This window comes from Bubalus kerabau, chromosome 1 (assembly GCF_029407905.1).
Source record: "Bubalus kerabau isolate K-KA32 ecotype Philippines breed swamp buffalo chromosome 1, PCC_UOA_SB_1v2, whole genome shotgun sequence".
Lineage (NCBI taxonomy): Eukaryota > Metazoa > Chordata > Mammalia > Artiodactyla > Bovidae > Bubalus > Bubalus kerabau.
This window is the reverse complement of record NC_073624.1, coordinates 44,115,226-44,137,443: the sequence shown is the minus strand read 5'-3', so window position 1 is coordinate 44,137,443 and position 22,218 is coordinate 44,115,226. Positions and strand designations below refer to the sequence as shown.

The window sequence follows — 22,218 nt, the reverse complement described above, 5'->3', positions numbered from 1 at the left end:
GCCCTAGAAATACTTCATTTTAAAAGGATATACTATTAAATTTAAATGTCAAGTTACAAAGTAATATATATGACATTATTCCATTTTAATAAAAACAAAAGAACAACAAAAAACTTGCATGTGGATTCACATGTTTAAAGATATTTAAAACAAGTATAAGAGAATACTCACCAAAGTGCTAACACAGAGACAGAACTGGGAGGAAAGGAAGGGGAAACTACTTAATTGTCTACGCTTTTACTTGACTAGGATCATTGCCACAAATGGTCATAATTATACAGCTATAATTTTTAAAGAGCAGTCAAACTCTTGTGGCCAAAAAAAGAAAAAGTGCTAATGCACTCAGTCAGTGAGGGTTGGGGTGCTGCTGCTCCTACCACCCCTAACCCACGAGGTCTGCAAGGGCTGGTTTTCCTCACTGGGCCAGCCCAGCTTCTTGCCCACTGTTTATGAGTTGGCACATCTCCTAATTTAGAATGCAATCAGAGTAACTGGTGAAAACATTGTTAAAATATTTGTGTATTCCATATTCTGGAAGTTAGGACTGAATAAAATGACAGCCAACTGCACAAATTATTCATTTGTTTTATTAAACTAAGAGTTGAGTATTTTAATTTATCAAGCAACTTATGCCTCCCCTCAAGGAAAACATGAATTTTAAAAACTCATATAACTCAGGCATCAACTTTGCCCTCTAAAACTTTCCCCCTAGAACCTTCCTTTGTGAATGAAACCACCTTCTAATCCATCCTGGTATTCTCAAACCTACTCTCTTCTTCACTCTCCACAACCGGTCACATCCAACACCACCTTCCACCCTACATCCCCTTAACAGCCCTCAGGTTTGTGCCCCCTCACACCACTACCCCTACTGCCTCTGCAGTTCCAATCCACCCTCTATGACCAACACCATGACCTTCTTAACCACATGCTGACTCAGGTGTTGGAGCCTCTCAGGTAATAAGTGCAAAGAAAATGGGTTTCTTCCTGAACCAGGTTTCACCACTTCACTTTGTGGCCTTGGGAAGGACCCCTAGCTTCCCTAAGACTAGGTTTTCTCTTTTGTATGATGCAAGCCATATCTATCTTGTAAAAGGATTGCTGTAAGAATTACAGATAAGGCATGCAAAGTGCCTAGTCCTAAATGGGGCTGTATACATAGTTCAAGTCTTTATTACTTTAATTATTTTCTTATCTGTTAAAAAAAAAGGCAATAAACCTCTGAGTTACTTTGAAGATTAAATAAGATGTAAGGCACCAAACAGTTCCTGTTTCCTTTCATTTCCTTTTAATGGTTCCCCAGCTCTAAGACAAAATACAGTCACTGATACTTTCCCAATTTCATTTTCTGCCACTTCTCCTTCAGCATAATCAATTATTTAACAGTCAGACTCTGCACCTCTTTATACCCTCCTCTCCTTCAAAGCCATGTTTACAGGTAAAATCTTAGGTGTGGGAAAGTCCTTTACTATGTATTTCAACATGCAAGCTAATTATCATATTTTCAAATTTGGAATGCAATATCCATACAGTACAAGCATATTTAAGAGGAAGACAGGGGAGAATATTTGTAAGTATTAAATTTTGAAAACCATCTTCAAATCATGGCTGCTGTACATGTTCATGCAAATATGATGAATGTGATGAGAGACGATAAAATTTTGCTAAGTAGTATCTGAGAAATAACTTCGCTAGAGATGAAATTTTGAGTTGAAATAAAAAGAAAAAAAATGGTGCAAGTTAGAGAAAAAGTGAAAGTTGCTCAGTCATGTCCGACTCTTTGCAACCCCATGGACCATACAAGTCTATGGAATTCTCCAGGCCAGAATACTGGAGTGGGTAGCCTTTCCCTTCTCCAGGGGATCTTCCCAATCCAGAGATAGAACCCAGATCTCCCATATTACAGGAGGATTCTTTACCAGGTGAGCCACAAGGGAAGCCCGCAAGTTAGAGAAACTAGGTTAAAAAAAAAAAGAAGAAATATGATTGAAAGTGTGATTATGTTTGCTTGTTGAGGTTGCTTATAAACACTTTCCAAAAGTATATGTCCACATACTTTAGATGTTTTCATTAACTTGATAATAAATGCAACTGTAAGTATAACATTTCTTCTTTAAAAACAATAAAACTACTAGCTTAGATAAATAAATACTTTCTCTATGTTTCTTCATAGACTGGAAAATAAATCTGGGTTTTTCCCCCCATATGATTTTATGATTTAGACTTCACAAAGAGAAGAGAAACTAACAATCTTTCTAACCATAAGAGGGGAAAAAAATGAGTTCTGTTTAAAGATGAACTCAGGTACTTAAATGACTTTTGTCAGGTCCCTAATATGACAATCTCTAAAAACATTTAAGTTCAGTGTTTATTTCTTGGACGATTTAATTAGAATCCTGAAAAAGCATCAATGTGGCTATAAGAGGAAAAGCTGCTCTGTGTCCACAAAGATCTCCCTCAGCACCCTGTGTCTATCCTTAGTGTCAGGCTGACAAAAGGAGGAAATGAGGTAAAGATTCTTAGTAGAGAGTGCACTGTAACCTAGCTGCCAAACTTCTAAAGTTGTCACATGGACATGTTTTCATGCTATCAGGAATGCTGAATCATTCCTATCGAAGAGGATCTCTTAAAACTTCTCTACATTTAAAAAAAAAAAAACTTCTCTACATTTTAAACATTTTTAAAGCTAAAAAACACAACTCTTAAATTTTAGGTTTTTTTTTTTTTAAATGAATGTTTAATTCTCAAATTATTTTAGAACCATGACTCTTCTTCAAATACTATTTTGGCCTGGGTGACAGGCACAGTGCTCATTTACACACATCCCAAAATTACACTCAGCCAGGCCCTCAGGCCACTGAAAAGCAAGCATTATCCGTGAAATCATAAAGCCATGGTCAAGTATTTTAGTGGACATGTACTTTGTCCCGCTCTCCAAAGATGATGAAAAGGAGAGCAGCATGATGATGTCAGAAGTCATTCTTTTTTCACAGCATTAGTATTTTTTTTTCTTCAAGTATGGAGAAGGAAATGGCAACCCACTCCAATGTTCTTGCCTGGAGAATCCCAGGGACGGGGGAGCCTGGTGGGCTGCTGTCTATGGGGTCGCACAGAGTCGGACATGACTGAAGCAACTTAGTATGTTCTTTTGTAATTACAACAGTCATGTAGGCACAGGGCAGAGCCCTAATGTTATGAAGCCAAGACAAAGAGCATTCCAGGCTTAGGAAAGAAAGTAACTAGATAACAATTAATGAATTAATCATTTTGATTCTGCACATCTTCAGCAATACTGCTCACTTGCATTACAGTCAGAGCTGTACACAGCCTGGGAAAGGGGGGCAGCAGCATCGCTGGGTGCTGACTCTTGAAAACAACATGACCTGTTAAAGACTGAGCCATGTCGCGACACTGCAAATTACTAATGTCCAACTTGAACTTAGCACAGTATTTTTCTGTTGACTGGTCCCATTACTTTTAAATAAATTATATCTGTTGAAACAGCTGGGAAATAAACCAAAGATTTTATACTTGGCTTTATAGTTTAGTGCAGCAACATCATCTCCTATATATACCTTCAAACGAACAAAACTTCCTTTTGATAAATCAGAGCACTAATAAAATGTATTTTTCAAAAATGACTTCTTTGTGATATCATCACTGCAATATTTTAGTTTCCACAATTATTTTACATTTACTTTTCACACAGGAAATATTATTGAGACTGATTTAGCTCATTTAAATAATACTCCCACCTAAAGGATACATTGTGTTTAAAGGGTCAAAATAACAGGTCTCACTATCAAATATAATGATTAATTTTATTACCCTAAAATACACTTTTATATAATTGTATAAGCCAGTTCACTGGGAACTTTCAATTATATTTATGCTAAATGCAAACTCAAAATACATATGTAAACAAGTATCATTTGCTGACAATAATTTTGATAAATATTTGTTAATCTCCTGATATACAGAACAAAATACACCTCAATTTTTGTAGGAAAAAAATTGTAATTGGTATTTGCATTATTCTATATTAAGAAAAATGTCACAATATTCTTATAAAACATTTTTTCTCATTTTTCCTATGATGCTGATGAAAGTAATACACGTAGCTTTTAACACTAGTCACTACATATACTTCCTCATTTTCTTAGTCTTTCTCTGACACTAACCAATATGGACTGGTGAATGCTTGATAAAGTATATATTCTTCCAGTATAAATTTATTCTTTCATAAAATATTTACTGTATGCTCACTATGTAGTGGGCTTTGTGTTAAAGACTTTGGATGCAATATTAATTAAGACAGATTCCTTGCCTAGAGAACACACGGTCTAGTAAAGGCAAAAGACAATTGCATTAAAGTTTACTATATATGGTGAATGCAATGACACAGAAAAACCATAGTAGGGTTATTTGAATCAAGCAGGAAAGCTAGTTAACAGTTATATTCCATTTCATTAAATTAAGTCTACCATCTTTATCAAAGAGGTGATGGCTTAACATTGCCTGGTTTGCACTTCCTTGTCTTGGTAAAACAGTGTTGATAAGTGTAGACAACATCAAAACATCCCTGAAAATTACAATCACCATCCTGTTTGCTGACTTCACCAGGTTTATCATTATTGAATTTAAACGTATCAGGTAAACACCTAATCTAAGTTGGAAAATACCATTAAATCTAGTTGTAGTTAAGAACAGACATATACTTGGTAAAAACAAAAACAAAAGACAAAACCAAAAGAACATAAACTAGAAATTTACAGCCTTACACACAAAAAATCAGATTTCCAATTGTGGTTTTTACCATATGTTTATTTTTTTTTTTGACATTTAGGCATAAGAATAAAAATAATATATATCTGAAAGTATAAATGTTTACCATATTATGTATTAAATTAGAAGGCAGGTTGATTAGATATGTCATAGATCATGCTTTTTAAATATAATAATACAAAACAAGACAGCCCCCTGAGAAACTGTTTGAGTACATTATAAGAAAAACATGTATGATTAACATTATATACGAGATTAGAATTAACATTTTAAATGCCAACAGGCACATAAAAATAAAGACGTGCCACACAGAAAAGCAGTGTGTACATTTTCATTTATGCTACACATAGTACCTCAGGAATTGGGTAAAACAGACTGAATTTCTTCAACAATATGTATATTCCTCTAAGTCTTTTGATAGGAAATCAAAGTATATTCACTACTTATTTTTTTCCAAACATTAGCTAGTCTTTAAAAGAAGCCAATACCAAAAGATTAAAGAGGACAACTGTTATATATACATGGTCCATTTGTGACATTCTGGTTTTATATATACAGTCATTTAAAACAGAAGAGCCTTATTTGAAATGCACCGCTACTCATGCATTTGATGCCATTCTTTCAGACCATCTGTAGGGGACTTAATTTTCCCTGGTCAGGGTGACCTTATAAGACTCTGGGCATGGCCCATCCTCACTCAGAGGGGAAACTGAGGCAGCAGCAATCCCCAGCAGTAGAGTTGTTTTTCTCCTGCAGCCAGACAAGGATAACTAAAGCCAAGGAGAAGGAAGAGTGCTCACTCTTTTTCAAATGGGATTGGCGGGGAATTCTCTTAATAACAGTTTCCAATCTCATCAAGAAGTGGTTACATTCATCAGAAGGCTGAGGTTCTACATCCTTTGAAACTGTGGCTCCTCAATACAAACCTACTCAAAGCCTTTGTGGATTATGGGATTGTCACTGAAACCTGAGCTTGATATAACAGCAGTTTTGAGAAGTTTGATTTATGCATTCCGACCCGGCTGAATGTCGCCTCTGAGTGCTGAGACTTGAGGACTCTTACGAATCTCCCTCCCCCACAGGCCAAACAGCCGTCGCCTCCCAAATTCCAGATTATGCATTCATTTCCTGGGCAATTTCCCTCTTGGGGCTAAAACAATGGACTCTTTCAATCTTTTCTTATCTACAAGGGTTCTAAGTGAAGAAACAGTCCTTTCAATAGTAAGCTTCCCGACTACTTTATAAATGATGAGTGGGCGCCGAGGGTGGGGGGACCAGGCCGAGCGGGGAAGAAGTGACAGGCAACTCACCTCTTTCAGCTGCTCCAGCTCCTGTTTGAGGCTGTCGTATTCAGCCTCCAGCTCATCATACTGCTGTTTGAGGGTCAGCTTCTCTTCCAGTACCACCAGTCCGTATTCGGCCGCCTGGATCTTTTCGTGGGTGGTCTCCGTGAGCTCCTTGGTCAGCCTCTCTATCTCGGTCTTATAATGGTCCACAGTCTGCAATACCTCTTCCGCGGCCATAGCCCCGGTGGATGGAGGTAGGAGTGGGTAACCGGGTGGAGGAGATGGATGCACAGCAGGCGGGGGAAGGGAGAAGGAACTAAAGAGGGAAGGATGAAAATGGGAAAAGAATTGCCTCTCCGGCAGCCGCAGCTACACTGCCTGAGAACCTGGCGAGAAACGCAACATGGAGAACGCAGGGGAGAGGATCAACGGCGAGGTGGCAGCTGCTGCGGCATGTGTCCTCCGGGCCGGACCCTGCCTGCGGTCAGCAGCGGTGCGGCATGGCCCAGCTGCGGCGGCCGGGGGCGACAAGGGGCTCCGATTCTGCTTATTCAGAGGCGCGCGGCCGCCATGTCTCGGGGCAGCGTCACTGCAGTCTCCCCAGGTCCCGCGCTCCGGCTCGCCGCGCCCGCCCGCTCCACCTGCTCCCTCCGGCCGCGCTGCAGCCGGTGCGGAATGATGCAGCGTCGGCCCGCTCCCTCCCTGCGCGCTGGCCGGGGCTCAGAGCGGGAGGCGGGGAGGCGGACGGAGTCGGCGCGGGGGGAGGGGGAGGGACCAGACGGAAACCTCCGGAGGCGCCTCCCGCCGGTCCGCACCGCGGGTGCCGGGGGCTGAGGCTGAGAAAGCTGGACGTGTGCGGGGTGGGACCCCAGCCCGGCCTGGCCCTGCCCGCCCGGCTGGCCGCCGGATGGGTGTCGAGGCCCCAGAGGGTGGCTTAGGCGCCTAGCTCTCGCTGAGACGTGAGCCCGAGCTCAGGAAGCTGCCTGGAATCGGTGCCTTCCTCGAAGAGAAGCAAACGGTAACTAGCGCGCTCGTGCCCGGGGCCTGAGCATCCTCTTTCAGACGCCCCGGTCTCGCAGCACCCTTCCCGGTCTTCTGCACCCAAACGCTCTGCTTCCAAAGCCTTCTAGGAGCACCCCGCCTTCCGACACACACACACAAGGTTCCTGCTTCCGCCCCTTCCGCCTCCTTCGTCTCCCCTTGTGCCCGCTCCTTTCCCTATCCTTCACCTCTGCTCTCTCCAAGTAACCTTACTGTCTCAGGACAGTCTTCGCTAAAGATTGTTTGCCCTCACCCAAGCTTTCTGTGTCCAGTTTATCACATCACTGCTTAGAAAAAGATCTATAATGTAGGCCTCTGGGTACTGTTATTTCTTGCCCCAGTAGTTCTACTCCACGGATTCTTCAATAAAGGAAAACTGCATGAAATTCCCTCTATATAGTATCAACAGTACCCTACAATACATAGTCTTAAAAAGAGCTAATAGTTCTGGAGACCATGTGCCAAACATTCTAAGTATGGTGTATGCAATCTCTCCCATCCTAACAGCAGCTCTGAGGTCTGGACCATTACAATTCACAGGTGATGAAAGAAAGGCACAGGGAATTTGAGTGATTTGCCCAAAGTCAGGCAACTCTTAACTGATGAAGCCAAAATTTAATCGTAACTCTAGAGCTGTAACCTGAATCATTATGTTTATTCACCTTCACTCATTACTAATGCAAAAACAACAACTATATTACATGCTTATAAAATGTAATCAATATGAAGAGTGATAATGAAGAGTCACAAAAGGAAATGAAGGCAAGGTCAGAGTGAAAGAGAATAAAGAATGAAGAAGAAATGGGAATTGAGAACAACCAAGAAGAAAGGCAGCAACAGGAGCAGAAAATGAGCTATTTCTGTGTAACTAGTAGATTGTGGAGGCGCTTCCCAGGTGGAGCTAGTGGTAAAGAACCTGCCTGCCAGTGCAGGAGATGTGGCAATAAAAGATGTGGGTTCGATGCCTGGGTCAGAAGATTCCCTGGAGAATGAAACAGCAACCCAATCCAATATTCTTGCCTGGAAAATTCCATGGACAGAGGAGCCTGGCAGGCTATAGTCCTTATGGTTGCAAAGAGTCGTACACGATTGAAGTGGCTTAGCATGCAATAGGCTATGGAGTCAATAGATCAAGGACCTGACCAGTTTCTTCCCTCTCTCCTGGTGGCACTTATTGCAGAGTTGTTTCTAAGTGGCCAAGAAGTGTTCAAATACACACACACACACACATGCTCTCTCTTTAAGTAGGACTCTCCCTTCATTGTGTACAAGGTGAAGGGAAAAAAGACAGTGGTTGATGGTGTGGGAGGAAGAGCAAATGACAATGTCCTTATAAAGCCTTGACTAACAGGTTCTCTGGATGTGATTCTTCAAAAATAGACCAAAACAAGAGATTCCTTCCACATGCTCACAGTTACAACAGGATATTCTCTTGTGATTATCTGATCAAGAAAGGAGAGACGAGAAGGCAAGGGAAGGAGGGGGGAGAGGAGGAAAGGGAAGGGAAAGGAAAAAGAAAACACATGAAATTTGTTTTGGATTTGGATCACCATGAAGGAAATGGCAACCCACTCCAGTATTATTGCCTAGAGTATCCCAAGGATGGGGGAGCCTGGTGGGCTGCCATCTATGGGGTCGCACAGAGTCAGACACGACTGAAGCGACTTAGCAGCAGCAAATTCTATTCCAGCTTTGCAGCCTCGATCTCACTGCAGTTAAGAAGCCCATCCCCACCCCATGTGCTCCTTTAGTGTCCAGTCTCCGTGACAAGGACGAATGACTGTGAACTGCTGAAGAAAAGGAGAGGAAACCTGTAATTGCAGTTAGCTAAACTGCCTTCTTCCCAGGATGCCCTCACGCCACAAAAGTATAAGCACAGTTCTTCAAAGGGATCACAACACTTGGGGTAGATCGCTGTGTCTCTTTTTCCTCTGGATAGAACAAAGAATGGAGTTTTATTCTGTAACTTTCCTAAGTTTCCATTGCCACCCATTGCCTATGCCCCATTGTCCTGATTGATACAATTTTGTTAATCAGCCTAACTTCATTAAGACATGTATACTAGTTTAATAGTTTAAGATTTGATTACAACTTTAATCCTTTCTAAGTCAGTATTTAACTTGAAAAAAGTAAGCATTTCCTTATATATCATACTCTTCCAGTATTGCAGTTATATTTCTCTCTTTATTCATATATGTGTCATAGTGAAAGAAAGTGAAGTCGCTCAGTCGTGTCCGACTCTTTGCGACCCCATGGCTACCTCCATCCACGGGATTTTCCATGCAAGAATACTGGAGTGGCTTACCATTTCTGTCTCCCGTATCATATACATGCATACATATATATAAATCAATGTCAGGTACCCAGAAAATAATTTCTTAAATCATTTGTAGAAGCACGGTTCCCTCATATTTCTTTATCTTTGCAACCTCCAATCATTTATGATACTTTCTAACAAATATATTTTAAAAAATTGTGCTTTTGTGGTCTAGTACCTCAAACCAGAGATTCCCAGGTGGCTCAGTGGCAAAGAATCTGCCGGCCAAGTAGTAGACGTGGATTTGATCCCTGGGTCGGGAAGATCCCCTGGAGAAGGAAATGGCAGCCCATTCCAGTATTTTTACTTGGGAAATCCCATGGACAGAGGAGCCTGGCATGACTTTGCAACTAAACTGCCACCACCACCACCTCAAACCAACCTTTCACCAACTTTGTCAGCATGAATATTCTTTTCTCTTGCTCCCATTCATTCATTCAGTGATTAAACCAATGTTTATTAAGTACTCATTGTGTCCGAGGTACAACAGTTAAGCCTTGTGAAATCAATGACCAATAAGATGACAATGCTCAAGTATCCCTGACTCACGGAGTTTATGTTCTGGGAGGGACAGGGAAAGAATAACGTAAATAAAAAAAACAGCAACAACAAAAAAGGAAAGTAATACAATAATTCCAAATTTTGACATTGACGGGCTGCTGCTGCTGCTAATTCACTTCAGTTGTGTCCGACTCTATGAGAGCCCATAGACGGCAGCCCACCAGGCTCCTGTCTAGGGTTCTCCAGACGAGAACACTGGAGTGGTTTGCCAAGAACACTGGAGTGGTTTGCCGTTTCCTTCTCCAATGCATGAAAGTGAAAAGTGAAAGTGAAAGTTGCTCAGTCATGTCAGACTCTTAGCAACCCCATGGACTGCAGCCTACCAGGCTCCTTCGTACATGGGATTTTCCAGGCAAGAGTACTGGAGTGGGTTGCCATTGCCGTCTTCTACTGACAGGCAGAATACAGCATAAATGGTTAAGGGCACAAGCTAGTTGGCTTGGGGCGAAATCCAAATTCACCACTTACTAGTTATTGTGCCTCAGTTGCCTCATCCTTAAAGACGGAATAATAACTTAATCAACTAGTGAGATTGCTGTGAATAGAATAGTATTTGATACCTAACACACAGCATATGGGCTTCCCTGATGGCTCAGACAGTAAAGAATTTGCCTGCAGTGCTGGAGACCCAGATTCAATCCCTGGGTCGGGAAGATGCCCTGGAAAAGAGAATGGCAACCCACTCTAGTATTCTTACCTGGAGAATTCCATGGACAGAGGAGCTGGGTGGGTTGTACAGTCCATACTGACTCAAAGAGTTGGATACGACTGAGCGACTAACACTTTCTGCTTTCAAGCAGCATATGTGTGCTTGTTTCTTTAAATTTTTGAAGAAAAATAAGGATAAAATTGGAGTTTCCCAGGTGGCACAGTGGTAAAGAATCCACCTGCCAATAGAGGAGACAAGGGTTTGATCCCTGGGTCAGGAAGATCCTCCAAAGGAGGAAATGGCAATCCACTCACTCCTGTGTTCTTGCTTGAAAAATTCCATGGACAAGAGGAGCCTGGAGGGCTACAGTCCACGGGGTCGAAAAGAGTCAGACACGACTGAGCATACACATAAGGATAAAATTGAGATAGAAAAAATAAATAACAGGATAATCAATGGAGATCTCTCTGAAGATGTGATCTTAGTATCTAAGGAACATGAAGGAATTAGACATGGAAAATGCAGGGGAAGACCTTTCCAGGGAGTGGGAACAGCATGTGTAAAAACCTAAGGCACAAAAGAACTTGGTGAGTGCAAAGAATAAAAATCAGAGGCTGAAGTTGATTAAGTAAAGGGGACGTGGTTTAAGACTACGCTAGAGAGACAGGCAACACTGAAACATACTCAGAAATCATGCCTACCTTGCAGGTTAGGATAGAGAGTTTGGCTGTTGCCCACCTGAAGCTAATACAATATTCTATGTCAATTATATCTCAATTAGAAAAAGAGTCTGATGTTTCAAAGTGTAAATGTTCACAGAGTAAAAAATTTCCAAGAGAAATGAGTTCCACATCACAGAAACAAGAAGAGACAAGATAGTTCTGTTTAGCTTCTCAACATGAACTAGAAAACTTGTTAAATAGCCCTATTAACCAAACCTGGGCTTCCCAGGTGGCACTAGTGGTAAAGAACCCATCTGCCAATGCAGGTAGACATAAGAGACGCGGGTGCAATCCCTAGGTTGAGAAGATCTGCTAGAGAAGAACACAGCAACCCACGCCACTATTCTTGCCTGGAGAATCCCACGGACAGAGGAGACTGACGGGCTACAGTCCACAGAGTCACAAAGAGTCAGACATGACTGAAGTGACTTAGCACAACTGAATCAGCCTTAAAGTCAGAAAAGCTGATGGATTATGAGTTATGATTTTTGAGACTCCTAGAAAGGACTTTTTTTTAACCCTCTCCCCTTCTTTCTAATCCCCCTCAATGACGTCTGAAACTTCTTTGGTAATAAAAAAAGAAGTCTATTATCTCATAATTAGAAGTACATTTTTTAAAAATGCAAAAAGTTACTAAACTTACGGTTATAATTGCTTTTTTCCCCCCCTGATTCTGATAGTTACACCAAAGAAAGAACAGAATGGTTGAAAAGGAGGAGGCTAGGAACACTGAAGACAAATATCATTTGTGCCTAAGGCAACTCTTCAGGGCTTCTCTGGTAGCTCAGCTGGTAAAGAATCCACCTGCAATGCAGGAGACTCCACTTCGATTCCTGGGTCGGGAAGATCTGCTGGAGAAAGGATATGCTACCCACTCTAGTATTCTTGGGCTTCCCTTGTGGCTCAGCTGGTAAAGAATCTGCCTGCAATGCAGGATACCGTGGTTTAATCCTTGGGTTGGGAGGATGCCCTGAAGAAGGGAAAGGCTACCCACTTCAATATTCTGGCCTGGAGAATTCCATGGACTGTATAGTCCAAAGTGTTGCAAATAGTTGGATACGACTGAGCAACTTTCATTTCACAACTCTTCAAGATTTGAGTAGAATTCCTTAATTGCTTCTTTTTTGTTAACATATGTTCTTTTCTCTTGGTTTTTGGTGGCCTCAGAATTTATATAGAGATCCCAAATCTGTTCAGAAGCTTTCCTTTGCCTAACAGTCAAAAAAAAAAAAAAAAAAAAGAATAAGAAATTTGGGTTTTAGTCTCAATGCAGTGGGATATTATTGGTTATTCAGCCAGGAATGAAATTATTTGATTTGTATAGTAAGAATATCACTACTATGCACAAAAAAGTTTGGAGGTATCAAAAGATAGAAGTAGGGTCTCTAGTTAGGAAGCTGTTGCAATTGTCCCAGAGGAAAAAAAATTGTGGCCTGAATTAAGGTGGTGGCAGTAGAAAAAAGAAGTGGATACATTCAGAATACACTGGGAGAGGGGATGGAAAAAGTCTCAAGACTTGGTTGGAGATTAGATATAGGATGGAGAAAGGAGAAAAAGGAACCATTAATAAATTCTAATTTCCTGACTTGGGCAATCAGGACAATGGTTTGCATTAGATTGGAAGGCTGGGGCAGGGGAGTTGCTGGAGATTAAGAGTTCTAATTTGGACATAAGTTCAAGACACTTTTGAGACATTTGAATAGAAATATTTAGTAGATAATTGGATGTAAGACCAGATTTAAGAAAGACTTCTTGGGAGATACAAAAAATTCTCCTCTGAAAAATCACTAGTATTAAATGGTATTTAAAGCAAAGAAAATGAATGGGATTATCTAGTTAAAGAATGTAAATAGAGAAGAGAAGGGATCCAGGACCTATCCCTAAGGAGCGCCTAGTAAATGTTGAGTTGGAAGAGGAAAAGCCTGCAGAGAAGGGACTACTCAGTGTAGTAGGAGGAAAATCAGGAGAGAAACATCTGAAGGGAACAAAAGAGGAGAAGGTTTGAAGTGTGAAAGAATAAGGACCAAGTCAATGCCATTGAGAGATCAAGGTCGAGTAAGATGTGGAGTCAAATAAGATGTGTACACAGAAATGTTACTGAATTTGGCAACACCAAGGTGAGTACTCTTTTTTTCTTTAATTTCTTTCTCTTTTTTTGGTGGGAGGGAGTCCATTCTAAAGGAAATCAGCCCTGGGTGTTCTTTGGAAGGAATGATGCTAAAGCTGAAACTCCAGTACTTTGGCCACCTCATGCAAAGTGTTGACTCATTGGAAAAGACTCTGATGCTGGGAGGGATTAAGGGCAGGAGGAAGAGGGGACAACAGAGGATGAGATGGCTGGATGGCATCACTGACTCGATGGACGTGAGTTTGAGTGAACTCCCAGAGATGGTGGTGGACAGGGAGGCCTGGCATGCTGCAATTCATGGGGTTGCAAAGAGTCGGACACGACTGAGTGAACTGAACTGAGTGTAATACACTTTATTTTTTTTAATTGAAATATAAGTTCAGTTCAGTCGCTCAGTGGTGTCCGACTCTTTGTGACCCCATGAACCGTAGCGCCAGGCCTTCCTGTCCATCACCAACTCCCAGAGCTTACCCAAACTCATGTTCATTGAGTCAGTGATGCTATCTAACCATCTCATCCTCTGTCATCCCCTTCTCCTCCTGACTTCAATCATTCCCAACATTGGGGTCTTTTCAAATGAGTCAGCTCTTCGCATCAGGTGGCTGAAATACTGGAGTTTCAGCTTTAGCATCATTCCTTCCAATGAATACCCAGGACCGATTTCCCTGAGGATGGACTGGTTGGATCTCCTTGCAGTCCAAGGGACTCGCAAGTGTCTTCTCCAACACCACAGTTCAAAAGCATCAATTTTTCTGTGCTCAGCCTTCTTTATAGTCCAACTCTCACATCCATACATGACCACTGGAAAAACCATAGCCTTGACTAGACGGTCCTTTGTTGACAAGTATAGTTGATTTAAAATATTGTATTAGTTTCAGATATATACCAAAATGATTCAGCTATATGTATATTTTTTCAGATTCTTTCCCATTATAGGTTATTATAAGATACTGAATATATTTCCCTGTGCTATACAGTCAATTCTTGTTTTTTATATATAATAATGTGTATCTGTTAATCCCATATTCCTAATTGATCCATCCCCCCTGCTAACTTCCTCCTTTGGTAACCATGTTGGTTTTCTGTGCTTGATTCTGTTTCTGTTCTGTATATAGGTTCATTTGTATTATTTTTTAGATTCCACATGTAAGTGATACCATATATTTGTCTTTCTCAATCTGACTGACTTCACCCAGTATACACCCATTATGATAACCTTTAGGTACATCCATGTTGCAGATGGGATTATCTCATTTGTTTGTGCTAAGTTGCTCAGTCAAGACTAACTGTTTGTTACCCCATGGACTGTAGTCTGCCAGGCTCCTCTGTCCATGAGATTCTCCAGGCAAGAATACTGGAGTGGGTTGCCATTTCCTCCTCCAGGGGATCTTCCTGGCCCAGGGATCAAACTCTTGTCTCTTATGACTCTTGCATTGGCAGGTGGGTTCTTTACCGCTAGCGCCGCCTGGGAAACCAATATTCCATTGTATATGTATACATCTTCTTTATACATTCATCTCTTGATGGGCACTTAGATTGATTCCATATCTTGGCTATTGTAAATAATACTATCATAAACATTGGGGTGCATGTCGTCTTTCCTGGTTTATTTTATGGTTTCCTTTGCTGTGCAAAAGCTTTTAAGTTTGATTAGATTCCATTTGTTTATTTTTGCTTTTATTTCTTTGGTCTTGGGAGATTGATCTAAGAAAATATTGCTACAATTTATGTCAGAGAATGTTTTCCCTGTGTTCTCACCCAGGAGTTTTATAGTATATGGTCTTACATTTAAGTCTTTAAGCAATTTTGAGTTTATTTTTGTATACTGTGTGAAGACTTCATGGATTTATATGTAGCTGTCCAGCTTTCCCAACTCCACTTGCTGAAAACACTGTCTTTTCTTTATTGTATATTCTTGCCTCTTCTGTTGAAGATTAATTGATCATAGGTGTATGGATTTATTTGGGGGCTCTCTATTCTGTTCCATTGAGGTAAATGTCTATTTGTGCCAGTGCCATGTTGTTCTGATTACTGTAGCTTTATAATATTGTCTGAGGTCTGGGGAGGTTATACCTCCAGCTTCATTCTTTTTTCTTAGGATTGCTTTGGCAATTTTTGGTCTTTTGTTGTTCCACATATGTTTTAGGATTATGTGTTCTAGTTCTGTGAAAAAATATCATGGGTAATTTGATAGGGATAAAATTAATCTGTAGATTGCTTTGGGTATTATGGCCATTTTAAGAATATTAGTCCTTCCAATCCAAGAGCCTAGGATATCTTTCCATTTCTTTGAATCATCTTCAATTTCCTTCATCAGTGTTTTATAGTTCTCAGATTATAGATCTTTTAAAAAATTTTCCCTATAAGTTTATTTTTTCTTCTAATCTTACTGAGATATAATTGATATACAGCATGGTATAAGTTTAAGAAGTACAGCATAATGGTTTGACTTCTATACATCATGAAGTGATTATCACAGTAAGTGAATATCTACCATCTCATATAGATATAAAATTTAATAAATAGAAACAAAACATTTTTTCTTGTGATGAAAATTCTTAGAACCTACTTTCTTAACGACTTTCATATATAATATACAGCAGTGTTGATTATATTTATCATATTGTATGTTACATCCCTCAGAGGTTCATATTCTTGACAAGAGTAGCTTGCATGGAACATAGACGGTAGAAACCAGATTGCTGCAGATTAAGTCATGAGGAGAAGTTTAAGATGTAGAGACAGCCTGAGCAGACAGTTCCATGACTGGAGAAACATGGAGGGGAAAACATACAATAAGAAGGTGCATCTGTGGTTCATTGGAATCCTCTGCTATGAACTGCTGGTAGGAAATCCACGCTTCAAAACAACCTCATGCACTGAGACCTCCAAATGAATCCTCAAGGTAGATGTGAGGTTCCCCCATCAATGCCTTCTGAAGCTGGGACTTGATTTTCAAGCTGCTCAAATACAAGCCGTCTGGGCAGCTGCCCTTGGCCCAGATCCTGGAGCACCCCTGGGTCCAGGGGCACTCCCAGAGGATGCTGGCTCCCTCTGCTCACATGACTTCCTGAGTCGTGTCTGCTCTATTTTGTGTGTTTATTCAGACAGCCTTCCCAGTTCTGCTACCTCATCTTTTGTCTCTTCTAAGATGCCTGATGCTAATTAATAAAAGCTGGAATATTTTGTGTTGGGTGGGGGAAGCCACATGACTGTTTTCTCCCTGCTTTATATATTCAAAATTAGTAATGATTAGATTCTCTAGGTTTGTCTCTTAGCCACAGCCTGAATACTTAAGGATCTTCCCACTAGAACAGCACTGGTATTCTCAAAGCACTCAATTTAATTTTAGTTGGGATTGCATTTTTCCAACTTTTTTTTTCATTTACTTTCTAAATGATGTATTTTGTGTTTTGTTTTGTTTAAATTCTTGGTTTTTACCATTTTTGTTATCAGCATTTGCCTATTTGGGGGACAGTCTCATCTCATTAGTTCTTTCTTCATTGTTAAATCTATCCTTCATTTATTTCATCTGGAAAGAACCAGAATTGAATCCTGAAAGATGATGCTGTGAAAGTGAAAATTTGGAAAACTCAGCAGTGGTCACAAGACTGGAAAAGGTCAGTTTTTATTCCAATCTCAAAGAAAGGCAATGCCAAAGAATGCTCAAACTACCGAACAATTGCAGTCATCTCACACGCTAGTAAAGTAATGCTCAAAATTCTCCAAGCCAGGCTTCAGCAAAACATGAACCATGAATGTCCAGTTGTTCAAGCTGGTTTTAGAAAAGGCAGAGAAACCAGAGATCAAATTGCCAACATCTGCTGGATCATCGAAAAAGCAAGAGGGTTCCAGAAAAACATCTATTTCTGCTTTATTGACTATGCCAAAACCTTTGACTGTGTGGATCACAATAAACTGTGGAAAATTCTGAAAGAGATGGGAATACCAGACCACCTGACCTGCCTCTTGAGAAATTTGTATGCAGGTCAGGAAGCAACAGTTAGAACTGGTCATGGAACAACAGACTGGTTCCAAATAGGAAAAGGAGTACATCAAGGCTATATATTGTCACCCTGCCTATTTAACTTCTATGCAGAGTACATCATGAGAAATGCTGGGCTGGAAGAAGCACAAGCTGGAATCAAGATTGCCAGGAGAAATATCAATAACCTCAGATATGCAGATGACACCACCCTTATGGCTGAAAGTGAAGAGGAACTCAAAAGCCTCCTGATGAAAGTGAAAGAGGAGACTGAAAAAGTTGGCTTAAAACTCAACATTCAGAAATCGAAGATCATGGCATCCGGCCCCATCACTTCATGGGAAATAGATGGGGAAACAGTGGAAACAGTGTCAGACTTTATTTTTCTGGGCTCCAAAATCACTGCAGATGGTGACTGCAGCCATGAAATTAAAAGATGCTTACTCCTTGGAAGAAAAGTTATGACCAACCTAGATAGCATATTGAAAAGCAGAGACATTACTTTGCCAACAAAGGTCTAGTCAAGGCTATGGTTTTTCCTGTGGTCATGTATGGATGTGAGAGTTGGACTGTGAAGAAAGCTGAGCACTGAAGAATTGATGCTTTTGAACTGTGATGTTGGAGAAGACTCTTGAGAGTCCGTTGGACTTCAAGGAGATCCAACCAGTCCATTGTGAAGGAGATCAGCCCTGGGATTTCTTTGGAAGGAATGATGCTAAAGCTGAAACTCCAGTACTTTGGCCACCTCATGCAAAGAGTTGACTCATTGGAAAAGACTGTGATGCTGGGAGGGATTGGGGGCAGGAGGAGAAGGGGATGACAGAGGATGAGATGGCTGAATGGCATCACTGACTCGATGGACATGAGTCTGAGTGAACTCCGGGAGTTGGTGATGGACAGGGAGGCCTGGTGTGCTGCAATTCATGGGGTCGCAGAGTCGGACACGACTGAGCGACTGAACTGAACTGAACTGAACAGCATACAAGCTAATGTAACTACTCTTTCATTCGTAGAAGACTAAAAAATTCTGACTACCAGGTCTTATTGTTACTGAGTCTGTACTCACTCTGCTTGCCACATGACAGGCCAGTTATATGAGAGATGAGGTGTGGAGGCAAGGAATACAACCTCATTCTGAAAACCAGCTGACCAAGAAGATGGCAGACTAATGTCTAAAAATAGCCATCTTAAAAGGGTCTGGACACTAGATTCTGTTATAGAAAAGAGATGGGGGGAGGTGAGGAAGTAAAGTAAAAATTTCATTAATCTTGCAGTTATCTCCTGGAATGGCCAGCCTGGGAAAGGGAATGTGTTAATTTCTTCCTTCCTGTGGCCATCTACAGGTAGACAGGGTTTTGAACAAAGGCATTTTGGTTTAAAGGCATTCAGGCAGAGAGGCAGCGTTCCCCAAGGCAGGCTGTTAGACTGAAGCTATTTGGCATGCACATGGATCAAAGAGTGGCTTCCCTGGTAGCACTAATGGTAAAGAACCCAGCTGCCAATACAGGAGACATGGGTTCTATTCCTGGGTTGGGAAGATCCCCTGGAGGAGGGCATGGCAACCCACTCCAGGACTCTTGCCTGAAGAATCCCATAAACAGAGGAGCCTGGTGAGGTACAGCCCTGGAGTTGCAGAGTAGGACACAACTGAAGCAACTTAGCACACATGCATGGATCAAAGAACTATAAATATTGTTTTTTAATAAATTTTTGTCACCCAGTTGAGTCAAAAGTCCAGCTGAAGTTAAAAACAATAAATTTATAGAAGTGCTAAAAACCACATAGCTGTATGGTTTTTTTCTCGGAGGACCGAGTTGTAACAGTAGAGATGATAGTAGTTGTATCAATGTAGGATTATAGTTTAGTCTGTGAGTGTGCAAGAGGACTAGGATACATGGAAACTGAAGATATTGATGAAAAGATAGCTGATGAGTTAAATCATGGCATATGGCTAACTGCTTCATGTCTTTCAACATCTATTCCCTTCTATAATGATTACATCTCCAATTTCTCACTGTGTACATGGTCATGTAATAAATATGGCCATTTAAGTTAGACATTAAGTCACTTGCTAGTGACTAAGATCTGGCTAACTGGATTTAAAATGTGTGTAGAACTGCTGGTAAGTGTCCTTCTCCCTTTCCCCTTCCCTTTCCTTTTAGTGTCATATCTAAGAATCCATTACCAAATCTGAAGTTATGAAGATTTAAACCTATGTTTTAGTCTAAGTATTTTAGTAGCTTTAGCCCTTACATTTAGGTCTCTGATCCACTTTGAATTTAATATTCATATACTGAGTGAGGTAAGGGTATAACTTCCCTTACCTGGAAGGGAAAGAAAGGGAATGTATCCTGGAATGCAAAGTCAAGTAGGCCTTAGGAAGCATCACTACAAACAAAGCTAATGGAGGTGATGAAATGCCAGTTGAGCTATTTCAAATCCTAAATGATGATGCTATGAAAGTGCTGCACTCAATATGCCAGCAAATTTGGAAAACTCAGCAGTGGCTGTAGGACTGGAAAAGGTCAGTTTTTCACTCCAATCTCAAAGAAAGGCAATGCCAAAGAGTGCTCAAACTATTGCACAATTGCACTCATCTCACACGCTAGCAATGTAATGCTCAAATTCTCCAAGCCAGGCTTCAACAGTATGTGAACTGCGAATTTCCAGCTGTTCAAGCTGGATTTAGAAAAGGCGGAGGGACCAGAGATCAAATTGCCAACATCCGTTGAATTTAGAAAAAGCGAGAGAGTTCCAGAAAAATATCTACTTCTACTTTATTGACTATGCCAAAGCCTTTGACTGTGTGGATCACAATAAACTGTGGAAAATTCTTCAAGAGATGGGAATACCTGACCACCTGACCTGACTCCTTAGATATCTGTGTGCAGGTCAAGAAGCAATAGTTAGAACTGGACATGGAACAACAGACTAGTTCCAAATCGGGAAAGGAGCATGTCAAGACTCTATATTGTCACCCTGCTTATTTAACTTATATGCAGAGTACATCATGAGAAACACTGGACTAGAGGAAGCACAAGCTGGAATCAAGATTGCCGGGAGAAATATCAATAACCTCAGATATGCAGATGACACCACCCTTATGGCAGAAAGTTAAGAAGAACTAAACAGCCTCTTGATGAAAGTGAAAGAGAAGAGTGAAAAAAGTGGCTTAAAACTCAACATTCAGAAAACTTTAAGATCATGGCATTTGGTGCCATCACTTCATGACAAATAGATGGGGAAACAATAGAAACAGTGACAGATTTTATTTTCTTGGGCCCCAAAATCACTGTGGATGGTGACTGCAATCACAAAATTAAAAGATGCTTGCTCCTTGGAAGAAAAGCTATGACTACCTAGACAGCATATTAAAAAGCAGAGACATTACTTTGTCAACAAAGGTCCGTCTAGTCAAAGCTATGGTTTTTCCAGTAGTTATGTATGGATGTGGGAATTGGACTATAAAGACAGCTGAGTGCCAAAGAATTGATGCTTTTGAACTGTGGTGTTAGAGAAGTCTTGAGAGACCCTTGGACTGCAAGGAGATCAAACCAGTCCATCCTAAAGGAAATCAGTCCTGAGTATTCATTGGACGGACTGATGCTGAAGCTGAAACTCCAATACTTTGGCCACTTGATGTGAAGAACTGACTCATCAGAAAAGGCTCTGATGTTGGGAAAGATTGAAGGCAGACAGAGAAGGAGACGACAGAGGATGAGATGGTTGGAATGCATCACTGACTCAACGGACATGCTGCTGCTGCTGCTAAGTTGCTTCAGTCGTGTCCGACTCTGTGCGACCCCATAGGTGGCCTCCTACCAGGCTCCTCTGTCCCTGGGATTCTCTAGGCAAGAATACTGGGGCAGGTTGCCATTTTCTTCTCTAATGCGTGAAAGTGAAAAGTGAAAGTGAAGTTGCTCAGTCATGTCCGACTCTTAGCGACCTCATGGACTGCAGCCTACCAGGCTCCTCCGTCCATGGGATTTTCCAGGCAAGAGTATTTGAGTTTTTGAGTAAACTCTGTGAGTTGGTGATGAGCAGGGAAGGCTGGCATGCTGCAGTCCATGGGGGTCACAGAGTCAGACACAACCGAGCAACTGAACTGAACTGATAGCTGATTAGCAAAAAATGTTGTGATAGTTGCTGGTGAACAGTGAAGGGACTCAGCCATACATATACATGTATCCATTCTCCCTCAACTCCCCCTCTCATCCAGGCACCACATAACTTTGAGCAGAGTTCCTTGTGCTATACAGTAGGTTCTGGTTGGTTATCCGTTTTAAATACAGCATTGTGTACCTGTCCATCTCAAACTCCCTAACTATTCCATCCCCCATTCCTCCCCCCAGCAACCATGAATTTGTTTTCTAAGTCTGTGAGTCTCCTTCTGTTTTGTTAAGTAAGTTCATTTGTATCATTTTCTGTTCCATTCCACCTATAATGGATGTCATATGACATTTCTCCTTCTCTATCTGACTGACTTCACTCATTATGACAATTTCTAGGGCCATCCATGTTGCTACAAATATCATTTATTTCATTCTTTTTAATGGCTGAGTAATATTCCATTGCATATATGTACCACATTTTCTTTATCCACTCCTCTGTCCATGGACATTTAGGTTGCTTCCATGTCTTGGCTATTATAAACAGTGCTTCAGTGAACACTGGGGTGCATGTATTCTTTCAGATCATGTTTTTCTCCTGATATATGCCCAGGAGTGGGATTGCATGGTCATAT

The 22,218-nt window shown here is 41.0% G+C and overlaps 1 protein-coding gene and 1 long non-coding RNA gene across 12 annotated transcripts in view; one reads left to right on the top strand and one right to left on the bottom strand.

The window, feature by feature from the left end:
• The window catches only part of BICD1 (BICD cargo adaptor 1), a 246,143-nt gene extending 239,835 nt beyond the window's left edge, over positions 1-6,308 (bottom strand). For all 11 annotated transcript variants that reach the window (XR_008712188.1, XR_008712189.1, XR_008712187.1 and 8 more), the window contains exon 1: positions 6,096-6,308. Coding sequence is in view for 8 of the 11 variants with exons in the window: in XM_055573639.1 (XP_055429614.1) it covers positions 6,096-6,308 (213 nt within the window). In the remaining 3 variants the exon portion in view is untranslated. The remainder of the gene's footprint in view (positions 1-6,095) is intronic.
• Positions 6,309-6,904: 596 nt separating this feature from the next.
• Positions 6,905-22,218, top strand: part of LOC129646803 (uncharacterized) — a 172,663-nt gene continuing 157,349 nt past the window's right edge. Inside the window, exon 1 of the long non-coding RNA XR_008712179.1 lies at positions 6,905-7,089. This is a non-coding gene — a long non-coding RNA (uncharacterized LOC129646803). The remainder of the gene's footprint in view (positions 7,090-22,218) is intronic.